Source organism: Mobula hypostoma, chromosome 10 (assembly GCF_963921235.1).
Source record: "Mobula hypostoma chromosome 10, sMobHyp1.1, whole genome shotgun sequence".
NCBI classification, from domain to species: Eukaryota; Metazoa; Chordata; class Chondrichthyes; order Myliobatiformes; family Myliobatidae; genus Mobula; species Mobula hypostoma.
Window position 1 is genome coordinate 108,352,602 of NC_086106.1, and position 18,493 is coordinate 108,371,094.

Genomic DNA, 18,493 nt, shown 5'->3' on the forward strand with positions numbered 1-18,493 from the left:
TATGTGGACAGTCACTGATTAGAAACATTAATTCTGCTCCTCTCTGCACAGATGTGCCTGACCTCTGGGCCTTTCCAGGGCAGCGCATTTTCATCTTACATTCCAGTCAGGCTGATTGTGGACTTCAGGAAGGGGAAGTCAGGAGAACCCACACCACTTTGAGGGGTCAGCGGTGGACATGGTGAGCAGCTTCAGGTTCCTGGACATCAGCATCTGACAGAATCTATCCTCGGCCCAACACACTGATGCAACCATGAAGGCAGCATCCCAGCAGCTCTGGTCGATTGCTTGAAGAGATTTGGTATGTCAAAGGCTCCATAGAGTTTCTATATTTCTAATCAAATTTCTGTGCATGCATGGAGGACAGCAATACACAGCCTGGTATGGAGGCTCTTCCAGCTTTCCATCATGGGCACAACCCTCCCCACCATCAAGGACATCTTCAAGAGGCAGCATCCATCATTAAAGACCCGCACCATCTGGGAAACGCCCTCTTTATGTTACCACTTTTGAGCAGGTGGAACAAGAGCCTGAAGATCCGTACTCAACATTTTACGACCACTTCTTCCCCTCTGCCATCAGATTTCTGAATGGTTCATGAACCATTGATTCACATTTTGCACTATCGTTTTTGTGACATTGTAATTGTTATCTCTGGCACTGCACGGTGAACACCTCAAATTTAATGTCCTTCCCGGCACTTATCCCTGTAAGCAGCCAAAGCGCCCATCCACTTCCTCCCTCACCTCCATTCAGAGCCCCAGACAGTCCTTCCAGATGAAGCAATACATTGACTGTGAATCTACTGGTGTCATCTATTGTGTCCAGTGCTCCCAATGCAGCCTCCTCTGCATTGGTGAGACCCATCGTAAATTGGGGGAATCACTTCGTACAGCAACTCCATCCATCCACCAAAAGCAGATATAGCCAATGTCCAAACATTTTAATTCCAATTCCCTTTCCAACATGTCAGTCCATGGCCTCCTCTTGTGCCAAGATGGGGCCACCGTCATGGTGGACCAGTAACACCTTATATTCCATACGGGTAGCCTCCAACCTGATGGCATGAATATCAATTTCTCCTTTCGGTAAAAATATTCCTTCCCCTCCCCTCGTTTTCTATTCCCCACTCTAGCCTTATATTTCTTTTCACCTGCCTACCACCTCCCCTGGGTCCCCTCTTCCTTTCATTTCTCCTACGGTCCATTCCTCTCCTATCAGATTCCTTCATCTCCAGCACTTTACCTTTCCTATCCACCTGGTTGAACCTATGACCTTTCAGCTACCCTCCTAACCCCTCTTCTCCATTTCTTCCTTCTGGCATCTTCCTCAGTGGCCTGATCAAGCAGCGATGCCCACGCTTTGCGTGGTGAGAAAGGTACTTCACCTAGGCTCAGAGGCCTTTTCAAGAATGGTTGTCAAGTCTGATTCAGTATCAGTAAGCAGGCACAAAATCCTGCAAATGCATCCAGGTTTGGTTGCTCAAGAAGAAAATACTGAGGCTTTATAATGCCTTGATCAGATCACGTTTTCTGACTCATTTTGGGGCCCATATTTTTAAAAAAGTATGTGCTGGCATTGCAGAGGATCCAGAGGTTTCGAGAATGGTCCTGGGAGTCAAAGGGTTAACAAATAAATCAGGAGAGCTAAATGAAGGCATGAAGTTGCCCTTACAGACAAGGTGAAGGAGAGTCCCTGGGGATTCTACATGTGTTAAGAGCAAAACGATTGCAAGGTACAAAATTGATCCTCTGGAAGATCAGAATGGTAATCCATGTGAAACACCCTGGTTTCCTTGGCTGTGCAAGTCTAGGGAAGACACTCTCAAGTCCCGCCAAACTTGTCAGACTAAGACGGCTCGATCCCACCACAAATGCAGGTTTGTGTGGGCGCTGTGTAATTTGATACCCTGTTACAAATTAGTGTCACAAAATAACCAAAAGTACACTGTATACGATTAAAGTAATTATAGTTATGAATCTTAACTAAAGGGTTAGTAAAGAACAACAAAAAGGACCCATTCTAATTAAACAGTCAAATGTGCACAAGTTGAAGCTCAGTTTAAACTTCTCTGTCGCTCATGCACTGGGCTCTCGGTCTGCGTGAACACCCACACCAACTTCCGAAGGTCGCTCGCAATCCAGCTCAAACAAACGGGTCTCCCACCGGATCATATGCTACGACCGGTTCTCTCCAGCATCTTCTCTCTTCATCTCCCGCCCCAAGGCCACCCTTAGTGTCCTTCACCAGAGAAGCCTCCCCTTAATTCCACCATCCTAATTGGATGGCACACATTTCTCCTCATCTCTCATCTTCAACAATAACCCAAGCAAGCTGAAAACACACTGCTCTTACAGAACTGCCACAATGAAATACATACCATATAACAGTGAAAATATAAACCAGAGCATTACACGTGTGGTCAAAAGAGATGGGGGAGATCTTCAATGAGTTTTTTTGCATCTGTATTTACCCAGGAGAAAGATACAGGTTCAATAGAAGTGAGGCAAAGTGACATCAACTTCATGGACCTATAAAGATTGGAGGAGGAGGTGCTTACTGTACTGAGGCAAATTATGGTGGATAGATCCCCAAGGCCTGACGAGGTGTTCCGTCAGACTCTACGGGAGGCAAGTGCAGAAATTGCAGGGGCCGTAGCAGAGATACTTAAATCATCCTTAGTGACAGGTGAGGAACCAGAGGATTGGAGGATAGCTAATGTTGTTCCGGGAAGTTATAGGCCGGTGAGTCTGACATCGGTAGTGGTAATGTTATTGAAAGGTGCTCAAAGGGACCAGATATACAAGTATTTGGATAGTCATGCACTAATTAAGGACAATCGGCATGGCTTTGTGCGTGGTAGGTCATGATCACCAATCTTATAAAGTTTTTCAAGGAAGTTACCAGGATGAAGGCAAGGCAGTGGATGTTGTCTACACCGACTTTAGCAAGGCATTTAACAAGGTACCGCAAGGGAGGCTGGTGAAGAAGGTTCAGTCGCTTGGTTTTCAAGCAAAGATAGTAAATTGGATTAGATATTGGCTTTGTGGGAGAAGCCAGAGAGTGGTAATAGATGGTTGCCTCTCTGAGAGGACGCTGATGACTAGTGGAGTGCCGCAGGAATCGGTTATTTCTTCGTCACCCATTGTTGTTTGCCATCTATATCAAGGATCTGGATGATAATGTGGTTAACTGGATCAGCAAATTTTCAGATGACACCAAGATTGGGGGCGCAGTGGACAGTGAGGAAGACTATCAGAGCTTGCAGTAGGATCTGGACCCGCTGGAAAAATGGGCTAAAAATAGCAGATGGAATTCAATGCAGACATGTGGAAGGTTTCGTACTTCAGTAGGACCAACCAGGGTAGGTCATACACAATGAACAGTAGGGAACTGAGGAGTGGGTTAGAACAAAGGGATTTGGGAATACAGGTCCATAATTCATTGAAAGTGGTGTCACAGATAGATATGATCGTAAAGAAAGCCTTTGGCACATTCCCCTTCATAAATCAAAGTACTGAGTGCAGGAGATGGGATGTTATGTTGAAGTTGTATGAGATGTTGGTGAGGCCTAATTTGAAGTATTGTGTGCATTTCTGGTCACCATCCTACAAGAAAGATGTAAATAAGGTTGGAAGAGCACAGGGAAAATTTACAAGGATGTTGCCAGGTCTGGAGGACCTGAGTTATATGGAAAGATTGAATAGACTCAATTTCCTTGAACATAGGAGACTAAGAGGAGATCTGATAGAAGCATACAAAATTATGAGGGGTATAAGAAGGGTAAATGCAAGCAGGCTTTTTCCACTGAGGTTGGCAGGGATTATAACCAGAGGTCATGGGTTAAGGGCGGAAGGTGAAAAGTTTAAGAAGAACATGAGGGAAACTTCCTCACTCAGAGGGTCATGAGTGTAAGGAACGAGCTGTCAGCACAATTGGTGCATGTGAACTCAATTTCAATGTTTAAGAGAAGTTTGGATAGGTACATGGATGGCAGGGATATGGAAGGCTATGGTCCTGGTTTAGGTCGATGGGAGTAAGCAATTTAAATGTTTCAACATGGACTAGATAGGCCGAAGGACCCATTTCTGTGCTGTACTCTTCTATGACTCTGTGAATCAGTAATGTTTGTTGGCTCAGGGACTGTACTTCCTGCAGTAAAGAATGAGTGGATTTCTCATTGAAACTTACTGAATACTGAAAAGGCCTAGATAGAGCAGATTTGCAGCGGATGATGTTTTCAATAGTGGGACAGTCTAGGAACAGAGGGGATACACTCAGAATAAAATGATGTCCCTTAAGAACAGAGGTAAGGAAGATTTTCTATAGTCAGAGGGTATGAATTTATGGAATTAATTACCAGAGACAGATGTGGGGGCCAAATCATTGGACATATTTAAAGCAGAGGTTGATAGGTACTTAATTAGTAAGGTTATGGAAAAAAGGCTGGAGAATGGCATTGAGAGGAAAAATAAATCAGCTATGATTGAATGGTAGAAAATACATGATGGGCCGACTGGCCTAATTCTGCTCCTACGTCATGGTCTTGAAGTACTAGTCCTCTGGCTTACGCAGGTTCACATTGGCCATGGCTAGGTCAAGCTTTAATTTGTATCTGAACACTTGACTCACTCTTCTTCGTAGCGATATGATCAGGTACAAAGTTAAATTCAATCTGGACATGCCCAATCTGAACCCAAGAAACCAAGCCTCACATTGGGTGAAGTTCTATTCTGAACCACTGAATCACTCCAGTGAACATCCAGTACATTCCGTCCAGACTAACACATCGTTTCTTAGGCAAGGAGAACAAAGGAGTAGACAGTTCTCCTGGTGTGCTCACACCTACTTCCCTCCACACAGCTGCAGCAGAACTTCCTTATTCTGAGGTCACAACCATTTTGCAACAAGCTGAACTTCCACCTGATTGCCTTCCTCATTGCTTGAACTATACAATACAGGTTGACATGAAGCTTGTGTTAACAAAAACAGGACAAGCCTCAAAATAAAATGTTAATAGTAGTTTCTACTACCAAGCGGGATATTTTTATGAAAGATGATAGCTGGGAACTTATTACACATAAGTTCCACATTAGTGTAGCCTTGTGCTGTCTCACATAGTCTAGTGTAGTTTTATGTTGTTTCATGTAGCACCAGGGATCTGGAGGAACGTTGTTTCATTTTTACTGTGTACTGTACCAGCAGCTTATGGTCGAAATGACAATAAACTTGACTTGACTTGACACTAGTAGTATACCAGAATTACACATCTGCCTGTCGAAAGGACAGGTAGATAGGGAGAGGGACGCGGTGTGGCTCGGATAGTAAAAATGAAATCAAGCTATTAGAAAGAGGTGACATAGGACCAGAAGGTGTTGAATCATTGTGGGTAGAGCTAAGGAACTGCAAGGGTAAGAAGAGTAGTAAAGATGTGGTCTACAAATTACAATGAGAGGTAGAAAATGCACGTCAAAAGGCAAAGTTACAATAGTCATGGGGGACTGCAATATGCAAAATTTTCCATTGTCTGGAACCATACCAGACTCAATTGACTATTGAAAGATCATTATTAATGCTTCTACATCTCTTCAGCCATCTGGTCCGGGTGACCTACCTTCCTCTAGACCTTTCAGTTTCCCCCAAGAACCGTCACCCTGGTATGACAATTTCACACACTTCTGCCCCCGACGTTCTTGAACTTCTGGTATACTACTAGTGTCAAGTCAAGTCAAGTCAAGTTTATTGTCATTTCGACCATAAGCTGCTGGTACAGTACACAGTAATGTGAGGGGATTCAGGAGTGCCCCTATTAACTGTCTGGAGAGAGAGAAAGAGAGTTATTTATCATCGATGGTTTGTTTTGAAAAGAGAGAGAGAGACGAAGATTGACGGTTGGACTGTCACGTCAGGGCATGGGAGGTAACTTTGGATTTTTACTTTGGAGATAACACCGAGCAGCTCGAAGGTTGCTATGGTGACCGAAAGCACATTATTGATGTTACTTTCAAGGACTTGTTGCCTGCTTGCATGTCCTCACAGACGAAGGAAGGAGGGACTCTTTGAATGACAGGTGATGCTCAGCACAGGGAAATAAATAGGAGGTCAGATGATACAGACCTCAGGCACATGATCTGGACACTGAATGAGCATTGTTGTGCCCGCAGAGAAAGTGGGTTTTGGAGGATTGATCAGGCCGATTGATCCAATTGCTCTTCCAGTGAAAATTCAAAGGCAAGACCGGTGGGGAGTTGTCCATGTGTCTGACCCTGGCCTGGGTAGATAGCTCCACCACACCGAAGTACGGTCCCTTTGTTGTTAAGTCACAGTCGGTGACTTGCGAAGGATTTCGGAGGACAACGAGAAGATCGACGGCAACAGCTCACCTGAAGATTCAACTCACTCTCTCCATCGCTACTCAACTAAATACCACGAACTGAACTGAACTGAACTTTACTCAACATCGTAAGACTGTATCTTTTTACCCCTAGACTTAAAGAAGCTTGGTTTTTCAAATACATATTTCCATACTTACTGATATATATACACACACACACATATATATATATGGTGGGGCTCATCAGCAAAAATGATCAAACAATGTACAGGGAAGAGGTCAAATACCTAGAGAGCTGGTGCAGGGATAACAACTTGATGCTTAATGTCACCAAAACCAAGGAGATGATCGTCGATTTCAGACGGTCTCAGCCTGAGCACACTCCCCTCAGCATCAGCGGCTCCACAGTGGAGAGAGTGGGAAAACATCAAGTTCCTTGGGGTGCAGATCTCGGACAATCTCACCTGGTCCAGGAACACCACTGGGATTGTGAAACGGGCCCAGCAGAGATTGCACTTTCTGAGGAAGCTTAAACAAGCATCACTCCCCACTAACATCTTAACTACATTCTACAGAGGCAGGGTTGAGAGGGTGCTGACCTTTTGCATCACAACCTGGTACTCCAGCTGCAGTGCTGTCGACAAAAAAGCCTTGCAGAGGGTGGTTAGGGGAGCAGAGGAGGTTATTGGGGTCTCCCTATCTTCTGTTCAAGACCTCTTTCAGAGTCGATGCCTCCAGAAGACACGGTACATCATTAAAGACCCCTCACACCCTCTCCATGAACTGTTTGTTCTTCTGCCATCAGGCAAATGTTACAGGAGCATCAACACTAAAACCACAAGGCTACTAAACAGCTTCCTCCCACAGGCAGTCAGACTGCTAAATAGCTGCTCTACCTGACTCTGCTTTGGACGCTTTTAACTTGCACTGGACACTAATAACTTGATTTTAACTGACATGTGGCTGTTGTGTTTTACTATTTATTGTTATGTTTATTATTTAGTGTTGCGTTTGTTATGTTATGATTGCACTACTCCTGAGAAACGCTGTCTCATTCTGTCCTGCAGAGCTGATGTACGGTTAGAATGACAATAAAGTTTTTTGAATCTTGAATCTTTGAATCTTTATTAGCCCCCCTCCAGTTCAGGTGCAAACTGTCCCACCTGTACAGGTCCCACCTTCCCTGAAGAGAGCCCAATGATCCAAAACTCTTATGCCCTCCCTCCCACATCAACTCCTTAGCTGCATATTAAACTATAATCTTCCTAGTTCTGGCCCCACTAGCATGTGGCATGGGGAGCAATCCTGGGATCAGAACCCTGGAGGTACTGCCCTTTCACTTAGCACCCAACTCCCTGAATTCCCAATGCAGAATCTCATCACTTATCCTTCCCATATCATTGGTACCTACGTGGACTTCAGCTTCTGGCTGTTCACCCTCCCACTCAAGAATACTGAGGACTTGATCCTGAGATAACCTGGACCCTGGTTCCTGGGAGGCAATACATCATCCGGGAATCTCGTTCTCGCCCACAAAACCTCCTGTCAGATCTCTAACTAATGATTCCCCTATCATCACAGTGTGCCTCTTCTCTCCCCTTCCCTTCCAAGTTGCAGAGCCAGACTTAGTGCCAGAGACCAGACCACTGTGACTTTTCTCTGCCAGGTCAACCCCTCCACCACCCCTCTCCCCCACTCCGACAGTATCCAAAGTGATATTCCTGTTGTTGAGGGGGATATCCACAGGAGTACTCTGCACTGGCTCCGTCACCCCTTTCCCCTTCCTGACTGTCACTCAGTCTCCTGTGTCTTACACCTTGGGTGTAACCATCTCTCAATATGTCCTATCTATCATCTCCTCAGCCTCCTGAATGATTTGAAGTTCATCCAGTTCCAGCTCCAGCTCCTTAACGTGGATTGCCAGTTCACCTTCTCACAGTTGTAGTCGTCAGGGAGACTGGAGGTCTCCCTGCCTTCCCACATCCTGAAAGAGGAGCATTCACCTATCCTGCCTGGTTTCAATGCAGTCACGAAAGACTCCAGCAAATTTCTACAGATGTACCCTGGAGAGCATTCTAATTGGTTGCATCATCATCTGGTATAGAGGCACCAATGCATGACATTGTAAAAGGCTTCAGAGTGTTGTCGACTCAGCCAGCGCCATCATGGTCATAAGCCTCCCCACTATCAAGGTCATCTTCAAAAGGCAGAGCCTCAAGGCAGTGGCATCCATCATTCAAGACCTCACCATCTGGGACATGCCTTCTTTTCACTACTACCAGGGAGGAGGCACAGGAGCCTGAAGACCCAAACTCACTAGTTCTGGAAGATCTTCTGCCCCTTTGCCACCAGATTTATGAATAGCCCAGAAACACTATCTTGCTATACCTCGCTATCACTAGTTATTTAATTACAACTTATTATACTATGTTATGCCTGCGCTGTTCTGTCACCACAAAACAAAATCGTAGTCAAGACTAATTTTAGTGACGATAAAACAGATTCTGATCCAAACTAGTGACTGAAGAGACCACAAAGGATATGTGCAGGTTCTTCCTTGTCGTAAAAGCAATCCGCAGTCCGACAAAAGATCCACGAATACCAAATTAAGCCAAGGAACAAGGAATGGTACACAACACAGTAATAGGTGATGGTGATTAAAGATAAAATTAAAGTGGAGACAGTACGGGGACAGCATTTGCAGGTCATCTTTATGTTATAGTCTTTCTGTCTGACTGTCTAGGTACCATATCAGAGCGGACATTGGTGACCGTGGTTTTTCATATAGATCTATCCCTCGCTCTTTGGATGGCTTCCATTTCCTCGATGTGTAGCCACCTGGCTATGTTTTTGATGTACATAAGCCGAGGTCTTCCTCTAGGTTTGCTCCCCTCGATCTTTCCAGAGAGTACGAGTTTTTCTAGTTCATCTTTCTGCATGATGTGTCCTAGGAATCTGAGTTGTCTTTCTCTTATTGTTGGTATGAGTGATCGAACTGCTTGGGCTCTTCTGAGAACTTCTTCATTTGATGTGTGTGTGTGTGGTCCATGATATTTTTAACATTCCCCTGTAGAACCATAATTCCGCTGCTTCTAGTCTCTTTTCCATTACTGGGGAAATTGTCCAGCATTCACTTCCATAAGTCAGGATACATTAAATGTAGCACTGCAGTATTCTGTTTTTAGCATACCTGCTCATCTTTGTCTGTTAATATGGTCTTCATTTTTTAGAAAGTTTCTTTCGCCATTGCTATTCTGGATTTGATACTGTGTCGCACCTGCCGTCACTTTATTTATATATTTATTCACAAGATGTAGCCAGTGTTGGCAAAGCAAAATATTATTGACCATCCTCATACTGAGAGTCAGTCAAGGTTGCAAGATTGGGTGAGGGCAGGATATTTTATATCTATGATTATCATTAATGAGACTACTTAAACTCCAGTTATTTAATTGCTCAAGTTTCCCATGGTGGCATTCAAATTCATTTCCCAAGTCCAGAATATTGTCCAGTAACTTAATCACTTTACTAAACTACTACTATAGTTATTAACACGGAATATAAACATATGTTAACATATGTGACACAATATTACTTTCAGCAACTGACTATTACATCAAATGCATCTGTTTGACCATTTTTAGAGCTGCAAATACCATTTTCCAACCATTATATTTATTTTCATCCACCAATAGTCTTTCAATCAATTAAACCCTCTTCCAAACTTGATCTTGGAGGTGATAATGAACCAACATTCCCTCTATTTTTGTTTTACAGCTGCGCGGACTAACCATTGCTCCAAGCAGGATTTTTAAGCACAGCAGTTTAAATGTTTTTTTTTGTAATATGCAGGTTACAGCATCAGAGTTCAGCAGGCCAGAGATTTATTAACAATGAGCTACAGACTTCCATTCTGTGTATATTGTTACAATTTGTAACAGTGTTGTAACTTGAAACACTGACAATGTAAATACATTGAAGCTCTAAAATGTCTCAAATTAAAGGTTGTGGTATGTTATTTAGAAAATCTATGGATTATATTCATTACCACAACTGATTGCAGGGTATTCCACAATTACATTAACATAATTTTAAAATTATATTATTATATACAAGAAAATTCTTGCTGTGATGCAACAAAGGCTACGTGCATGGGAATATTTCAGTTACAGTGAAGCCGTACACCCATGCTGCTTAGAGGGAACAGTGCAAAGAACTATTGCACATGCTGAAAACCTCCAGTTAAAAAGAGGAACTTCTTGAAAGTGCAAGCAGAGTTCCTGGATTAATTCAGGCAGAGTAATGGTGTTTTCCTCCAAAGCATTTGTGGAAATGAGCAAGGTCCTCAATGAATACTTCTCTTCAGTATTCACCAACGAGAGGGAACTTGATGATGGTGAGGACAATATGAATGAGGTTGATGTTCTGGAGCATGTTGATATTAAGGGAGAGGAGATGTTGGAGTTGTTAAAATACATTAGGACAGATAAGTCCCCAGGGCCTGACGGAATATTCCCCAGGCTGCTCCACGAGGCGAGGGAAGAGATTGCTGAGCCTCTGGCTAGGATCTTTATGTCCTCATTGTCCACGGCAATGGTACCGGAGGATTGGAAGGAGGCAAATGTTGTCCTCTTGTTCAAAAAAGGGAGTAGGGATAGTCCAGGTCATTATAGACCAGTGAGCCTTACGTCTGTGGTGGGAAAGCAGTTGGAAAAGATTCTTAGAGATAGGATCTATGGGCATTCAGAGAATCATGGTCTGATCAGGGACAGTCAGCATGGCTTTGTGAAGGACAGATCTTGTCTAACAAGCCTGATAGAGTTCTTTGGGGAGGTGACCAGGCATATAGATGAGGGTAGTGCAGTGGATGTGATCTATATGGATTTTAGTAAGGCATTTGACAAGGTTCCACCCGGTAGGCTTATTCAGAAAGTCAGAAGTCATGGGACCCAGGGAAGTTTGGCCAGGTGGATTCAGAATTCGCTTGCCTGCAGAAAGCAGAGGGTCGTGGTGGAGGGAGTACATTCGGATTGGAGGGTTGTGACTAGTGGTGTCCCACAAGGATCGGTTCTGGGACTTCTACTTTTCGTGATTTTTATTAACAGCCTGGATGTGGGGGTAGAAGGGTGGGTTGGCAAGTTTGCAGACGACACAAAGGTTGGTGGTGTTGTGGATAGTGTAGAAGATTGTCGAAGATTGCAGAGAGACATCGATAGGATGCAGAAGTGGGCTGAGAAGTGGCAGATGGAGTTCAACCCAGAGAAATTTGAGGTGGCACACTTTGGAAGGACAAACTCCAAGGCAGAGTACAAAGTAAATGGCAGGATACTTGGTAGTGTGGAGGAGCAGAGGGATCTGGGGGTACATGTCCACAGATCCCTGAAAGTTGCCTCACAGGTAGATAGGGTAGTTAAGAAAGCTTATGTAGTGTTAGCTTTCATAAGTCGAGGGATAGAGTTTAAGAGTCGAGGGGTAATGATGCAGCTCTGTAAAACGCCGGTTAGGCCACACTTGGAGTACTGTGTCCAGATCTGGTCGCCTCACTATAGGAAGGATGTGGAAGCATTGGAAAGGGTACAAAGGAGATTTACCAGGATGCTGCCTGGTTTAGGGAGTATGCATTATGATCAGAGATTAAGAGAGCTAGGGTTTTACTCTCTGGTGAGGAGGAGGATGAGAGGAGACATGATAGAGGTATACAAGATATTAAGAGGAACAGATAGAGTGGACAGCCAGTGCCTCTTCCCCAGGGCACCACTGCTCAGTACAAGAGGATATGGCTTTAAGGTAAGGGGTGGGAAGTTCAAGGGGATATTAGAGGAAGGTTTTTTTACTCAGAGTGGTTGGCGCGTGGAATACACTGCCTGAGTCAGTGGTGGAGGCAGATACACTAGTGAAGTGTAAGAAACTACTAGACAGGTATATGGAGGAATTTAAGGTGGGGGGTTATATGGGAGGCAGGGTTTGAGGGTCAGCACAACATTGTGGGCCAAAGGGCCTGTATTGTGCTGTACTATTCTATGTTCTATTTCTGACCTGAAGTATTAACTGGTTCACCTTGCCAAGATATCCCCCACTTAGCACTTTATTTCTTTATTTCAATGTGCTCTCTTTACCAATTGCCAAATTACATCAACCAGATTCTCTGTCATCCAGACCAACCCCACTGATCTCATACTACATTGTACCCTGTCATTACCTATACCATCACTGAATACAATCCTTCCCTCACACAATAATTTCAAAGTCCTCATTATTATTTAGGCCCATTAATGGCCATGTACACTTCATCTTCCGTCACCTAACAGGAGGACACTTCTTCCTCCTTCACTCCTCTAGACTAGGTGTTTGGGAACTTAAATATCATCAACAAATCAATTGCTATTGCAATGCTTATTTTTATCATGATTAGAACCTAAGGGTGTTCAGTTGTGAACAATTCAAATAGTGAACACATTTGCATACTAACATTAAACGGAGACTCTAATCGGCCCTTTCAAATTAACAAATACAATTTTATAGCACCACTTCGAAAAGCAGAGAAATCCCAGCCACTGTTCGTTCCTCTGCCAAAAAATGAAGAGATTATTTGCTCTGTAAATTGCTGCCACATTTCAACACTCAGAAATGGAACTCCGGTCAAGCACCATATTTCAACACTGATGACAGATATGAACCTCTGGTCAAGCAAAGCTTTAGAGATCTAATTTGCAGCTCTAATTCTGGTCAAACAGGATGCATTGATGCAACAGGAAGGAATATTGTGCCATGTAAGGTCGTTAGCAAATATTTATATTCCATGTTAATAACTCTATAGTAGTCTCGTAGAGTGGTTAAGTTGCTAGGCTATCAGACAATATTTGGACTTGAGGCATGAATTTAAATCCTACCAAGGGAAATGCAAGTAGTTAAATAATTATGGACTTTAAGTAGTCTTACAAATGGCGTCCATGGACATAAAATCTATTGTCCTCACCCAATCTTGCCTTTATGTGACTGCAGAGCACTAAATGTTAGAGACATATGGATGTGTACAAAACAAGTGATGGAGCTGAGAACATTGGCCCCTTTCTCAAGGGCTACAATGTAAAAGAATGCAAGTTACTTTCAAGGCGTACAGAGCTAGGTCTGTACTGAACTCAGGAAGAATATCATCCTCTAAGGTGAGCAGGTTTGACATATGATACAAGTCCAAAAGAGTTAACGCAAGAAGCCAGGAAACCGAGTAAGCTTGTATGCCCTTCGATAATGAAAACTGAGAGAACAAGCTTGAAGGTGCTAACAGGGTAAAGACAGAAGATGTTTTTTACTGAGAAATGGTTAGAAAGGAATAACCTTACAATCAGGTGTTAAACTGACATAAGTGATGGCAGCTAAAGTGCAAGTCTGGAAAACTCTCAGCGGAGGAGTTTTTGAAGCACGTGTTCAATTAAACATTTTAAAACTGTGTTGAATAGAATTTAAGTAATAGTTATGGGAACAAGGCAGGTAGATGGAGTTAAAATGTGAATTGACCTGAAGTCTAAACTTATTCATATCACTGTTGTCTGTAAAGCACAGGGGGACATCCAAGGCTGTTGAAAAAACTTATTTAAAATCAATTGACAGACTCATCCTGCACTAACATGAAAAACAGGCACACTGGCCCCTGAACTTCAACTATCTTTCGGCCTCAAGATCTAATTTTTAGTGGATTTCTATTTTTTTAAAAAACAGAAAGGCAGACTTGCATTTATGAATGATAAAAGAAAAATCTGAAGTTGCAGATGTTGGCAACCTAAAATAAAAGCAGAAAATCATGGAGACATCAAACAGGGTAGGCAGAAACTGCAGAGGAAAATGGACCGTCAATGTTGCATCTGGGTTGACTGTTGGTGTTTTGGGTCAAGTCCCTTCATCTGTTATGCTGTAAACTTACACTGAGTTCAGCACATTCATTCCATCTTCAGCAGACAGGACTTTCTGGTGGCCAATCATTTTAATTCCTCAGCCCAAAACCTTTCTGATCCATGGCTTCCTCCACTGTCACAACGAAGCCACTCTCAGGTTGGAGGAGCAACACCCCATGTTCCATCCAGATAGCCTCCACATGACAGCATGAACACTGATTTCTCCTATTTCTCCCCACTCCTCCTCCTCTCTTTTCCCATTCCTCATTCGGGCTCTTCCATCAGCCCTTTTCTTCGCACCTGCCTATCACCTTCTTCTGGTGCCCTCCTCCCTCCCTTTCTCCCATGGTCCACTCCCATATTCACTTTTCTTCAGTCCACCTATCACCACCCAGCTTCACATTTCATTTCTCCCCTCCCCACCCACCTTCCCCTGACCTTGCTTTACTATACCTGCCAGTTCCCCCCCCCCCCAAACCTTCTTATTCTGGCTTCTTCCCTCTTTCCGGTCCTGATGAAGGGTCTCAGGCTGAAACATTAGCTCTATTCCTCTCTGTAGATGCTGCCTGACCTGCTGACTTCCTCCAGCATTTTGCGCAATGTTATACTGGGTTCTGTTATAAAGTGAAGCCAGGTCACGGACAGGACAGAGTTGGAACTAGATAGAGAGTTAAAATGGCTGGCAACAAAAAGTTTAGACCAGGTGTTCCCAACCCGGGCTCCACAAACCCCTTGGTTAATGGTAGGGGTCTATCGGCATAAAAAATGTTTAGGAGCCCCCCCCTCCCATTTTGGAGTAAAGGCACATTCTCTGCAAAGCAGTCATTCAGTCTTCCCTGGCCCCTTCTGTGTAGAGGAGCACAAATTGCAGCACACTGGGTCTGGAGAACTGCAAGTGGACATTGGCTTCACTGGGAAAGTTTCTTTGGGTCACTGGATGGTGGGCAGGGAAGAAGTATAGGTGCAACTTGTAACGGTCATATTGCTTACAGAGATGCACCCCATCAGGGCGTTCTATCCACCCTGCAATTTAAAGCTAATCTTTCCCAGTTCTGACAAAGAATTTTCTACCTGAAACATTAACTCACTTTCTGCTTCCACAGATGCTTCCTGACCTGTTAACTATTCCCTGTAATTCCTCTCGTTTCTATGACATCGCTCTTTTCACTTTCCTTTCTAGAGGCCCAACTTAAGAGTGTAAAGAGTCCCCTACTTTGAATGCAAAATCTATTCTATTCAATTACATTTAGCAAATTTAAGTTGCATTTATGGGACCATTGTAGTTCTGTCGTCACATTTTAACTTCCACTGAATCCACATGCACAGTCTTCAGGTTTGTGCAGCTTCAGAGCTGTGTGTCAGACATGGCTCTAAGCAGCACTGTGTCCCCACAGGGGGCTGTATTGGCTCCCTTCCTGTTTGCCCTGTATACTTCGGATTTTAGATACAACACTATGTCATCTGCCGAAATTCTCTGATGACTCAGCAAGAGTTGGATGTATAAAGAGAGGATAAAAAGAATACAGGGCCCTGTTGGAGGACTTTGCCAAATGGTGCAAGATGAATCATCTACTGCTGAACATCAGTGAGACAAAGAAGATAGTGACCGACTTTAGGAAGACTAAGCCTTCATTGCTCCCCATTACTACTGATGGTGAGGACGTGGACGTGGTGAGGATCTACAAGTAACCTGGAGGTGCACCTGGAAGATGGACTTAAGTGGAACACCAACAGAGAGTCTGTGTACAAGAAGGGCCGGAGTCTCCTCTACTTCCTAAAGAGACTGAGGTCCTTCAGAGTTTGCAGGCCTCTCCTTCACATATTCTACCAGTCTGTTGTCACCAGTACAATCTTCTATGCAGTGGTGTGCTGGGGCAATGGCATCAACACAGGTGATGCCAACAGGCTGGACAAACTGTTTAGAAAGGCTGGCTCTGTTATAGGAAGTAAACTGGACACACTGGAAACTGGTAGAACAAAGGATTCTATAGAAAATCTTGACAATTCTGGACAATATTTCTCACCCTCTGCAACAGAGAACACTCTTAGTAACAGACAAAGACAACTGCGCTGCTGAAAGAGCACTAAATGAGTTCATTCTTATCCTCAGCCATTAGGCTCTATAATGAGTCAATCTACAGCCCGGGAAGTTATGATCCCCTCCTGTTAAACTGTTCGAGGTAACTTATTTTATATTCTTTCTACTCCTATCTGTGCACTTTTAGTGCTACTGTGACACTGTAGTTTCCTCTGGGATCAATAAAGTATCTATCTAATCGCTGCAGGTGACCTACCTGTAACATGGTGACAACATGACACGGATTCAGCAGATAAATTAAGGTCTTGGTGGCGAATTTAAAACCGACTTCAACGCCAAAGGTCAGGCACAGGGCGACCAAGAGCAGGTTCTTGCCCAGGCTGTCGTTTTTCTGCTGGAATTCTACACTCAGCTCCTGCCGCCTGATCTTGCGAATAGCCACAGCCATCTCCAGCAGGGAGATAGTCACGAAGACAATACTCTCCACCCAGCGCTGCCTCAGGGGCAGAAAAGCGGCGCACTCCGCTCCCCCGTTCCCCTCGAACTGGGGGTCCACGCCCCCGTAAGCCCAGTCCAGCAAGGTGCACACATTGTACCGAGGCATGATCCTCTGCCCTCCTTATTCAGAGGCACAGGGCTGTGCTCAGGCTACACGACAACGTTTCGTCGTAGAAACATGAACTTTGCAGAAAGGCCTTTCTCCTCTCAGGTCCACGGTGTGGACTAATCCGCTGCTGCGTTTGAAATCCCGAATTGATGAGGTATTTCAAAGCGCTTCCTCCCCTCTGTCTACTTCTCCTGCTTGTTTACCCTCCTGTACACGTGTGTGTAGTGAGTGTAAAAGCATCCCGCCTAGCCACAGTATGCACTGGCTGCTTCATCAGAAACTTGCAGGAGCAATTTCGCGGCACAGAAAGCACTAGCGGCTATACTGATCCGAAAGAGGATTGGCTGAAACAGACTCGTTTCCCACCCACTTTAGACGTTGACAGATGGTCCTCAGCCTCCAACGTTTAAAAGGGCAACTCTGTCGCGTATGCTTACCCCCCTCCCCCGAAAGGGTTCGTTTGCTCGGTCCCCTCCGCTAGCCCGAAGAGGCCATGGAAGAGAAGGCAATAAAATCTTGCATATTACTGGCGAGAAGTGTCGCCTGTCTGTGTGGGGAGATACTGTTTATGCTTTATTTTTAAACTTGCAGTATGTTACAAAGAGGGAAAGGCGAAGCGGGCGTATCAGAAGACCCTGTGATGAGATTCTTTCGTCAAATGTGCTCATTTCCTCTCGGACCAAATATAACCGAACAACTCACTTCACCAGAACCTGGACCTGTTTCTATTTGCCGAATACTCAGCCACCCACACCCTTCAGAATCTTTATTCCACCTATTATTTAATTTCGGGTATGGATTCTAAGGTTCAAAGCTGTTGTAAATATATTTTACCTAGGCCGGATAATTAAATTTCATCGTCTGATTTTGTTTAAATCAATTTTCCAATTTTTCTGATTAAAGACGATTAGTCCGTTTCCACCCTGGATTGTTACACGGGGAGGGAGGACTCCTCCAGGGATTTTTTTCTGAAATTGCATATAATTTTGTGGAAATTTATATAGAGGAAGCAAACGGTCTGGAACCTATTCCATTGTTTTCGTTTATCTTTAATATATATGCGCGATTTATCACAGGGAAACGTTTCAGGTAAGAGGGAAAACGTGTAGTAATCCATCAAAAGTCCCGGATAAACACAGCGCAAGGATCTTGTAAAATGCTGGGGAGATTCAACAGGTCAGTCAGCACCCTGGAAAGGACAGGCGAGTAGACGTGTAGGGTGCTTATCTTTGAATTACGACTGTAGGGAATACAGAAAAGGGGAAGTATGAAGAAGGGACTGGGCACACGCACACGTGCGCGCACACGTACACTGATGAATATGTTCGGCGTTTTGCAAAGTGCATCGTAGCCGTGTAAGGTTAAATGGCTAGCCTTATTCACTGATTTTTTTTTGAGAAAGCCGAATGTGTCAGCAGGAACTTTATCTAACACTTCTTCCCCACAAGATGTTCCGCGGTTCGAGATCTGGAAACGCAGGGAGCAGGTTTCCAAACAGTAGATTTGTTTTTTCGCTGCATCTGCTTAGATCTTGTCACCTGGCGAAATACTAGCCGGGGGTACCGGGGAGAATTCTGTTCGTCAGATAGTGCAACGGGGTCTTATACCATCACTTGAAATGAAAT

At 44.1% G+C, this 18,493-nt stretch overlaps 1 protein-coding gene across 1 annotated transcript in view; it reads right to left on the reverse strand.

The window, feature by feature from the left end:
- Positions 1-17,328, reverse strand: part of LOC134353396 (transmembrane protein 164) — a 153,505-nt gene extending 136,177 nt beyond the window's left edge. Inside the window, exon 1 of the mRNA XM_063061421.1 lies at positions 16,518-17,328. Within this exon, the coding sequence (XP_062917491.1) occupies positions 16,518-16,865 (348 nt within the window). The 5' untranslated portion in view covers positions 16,866-17,328. The remainder of the gene's footprint in view (positions 1-16,517) is intronic.
- Positions 17,329-18,493: the final 1,165 nt, after the last annotated feature.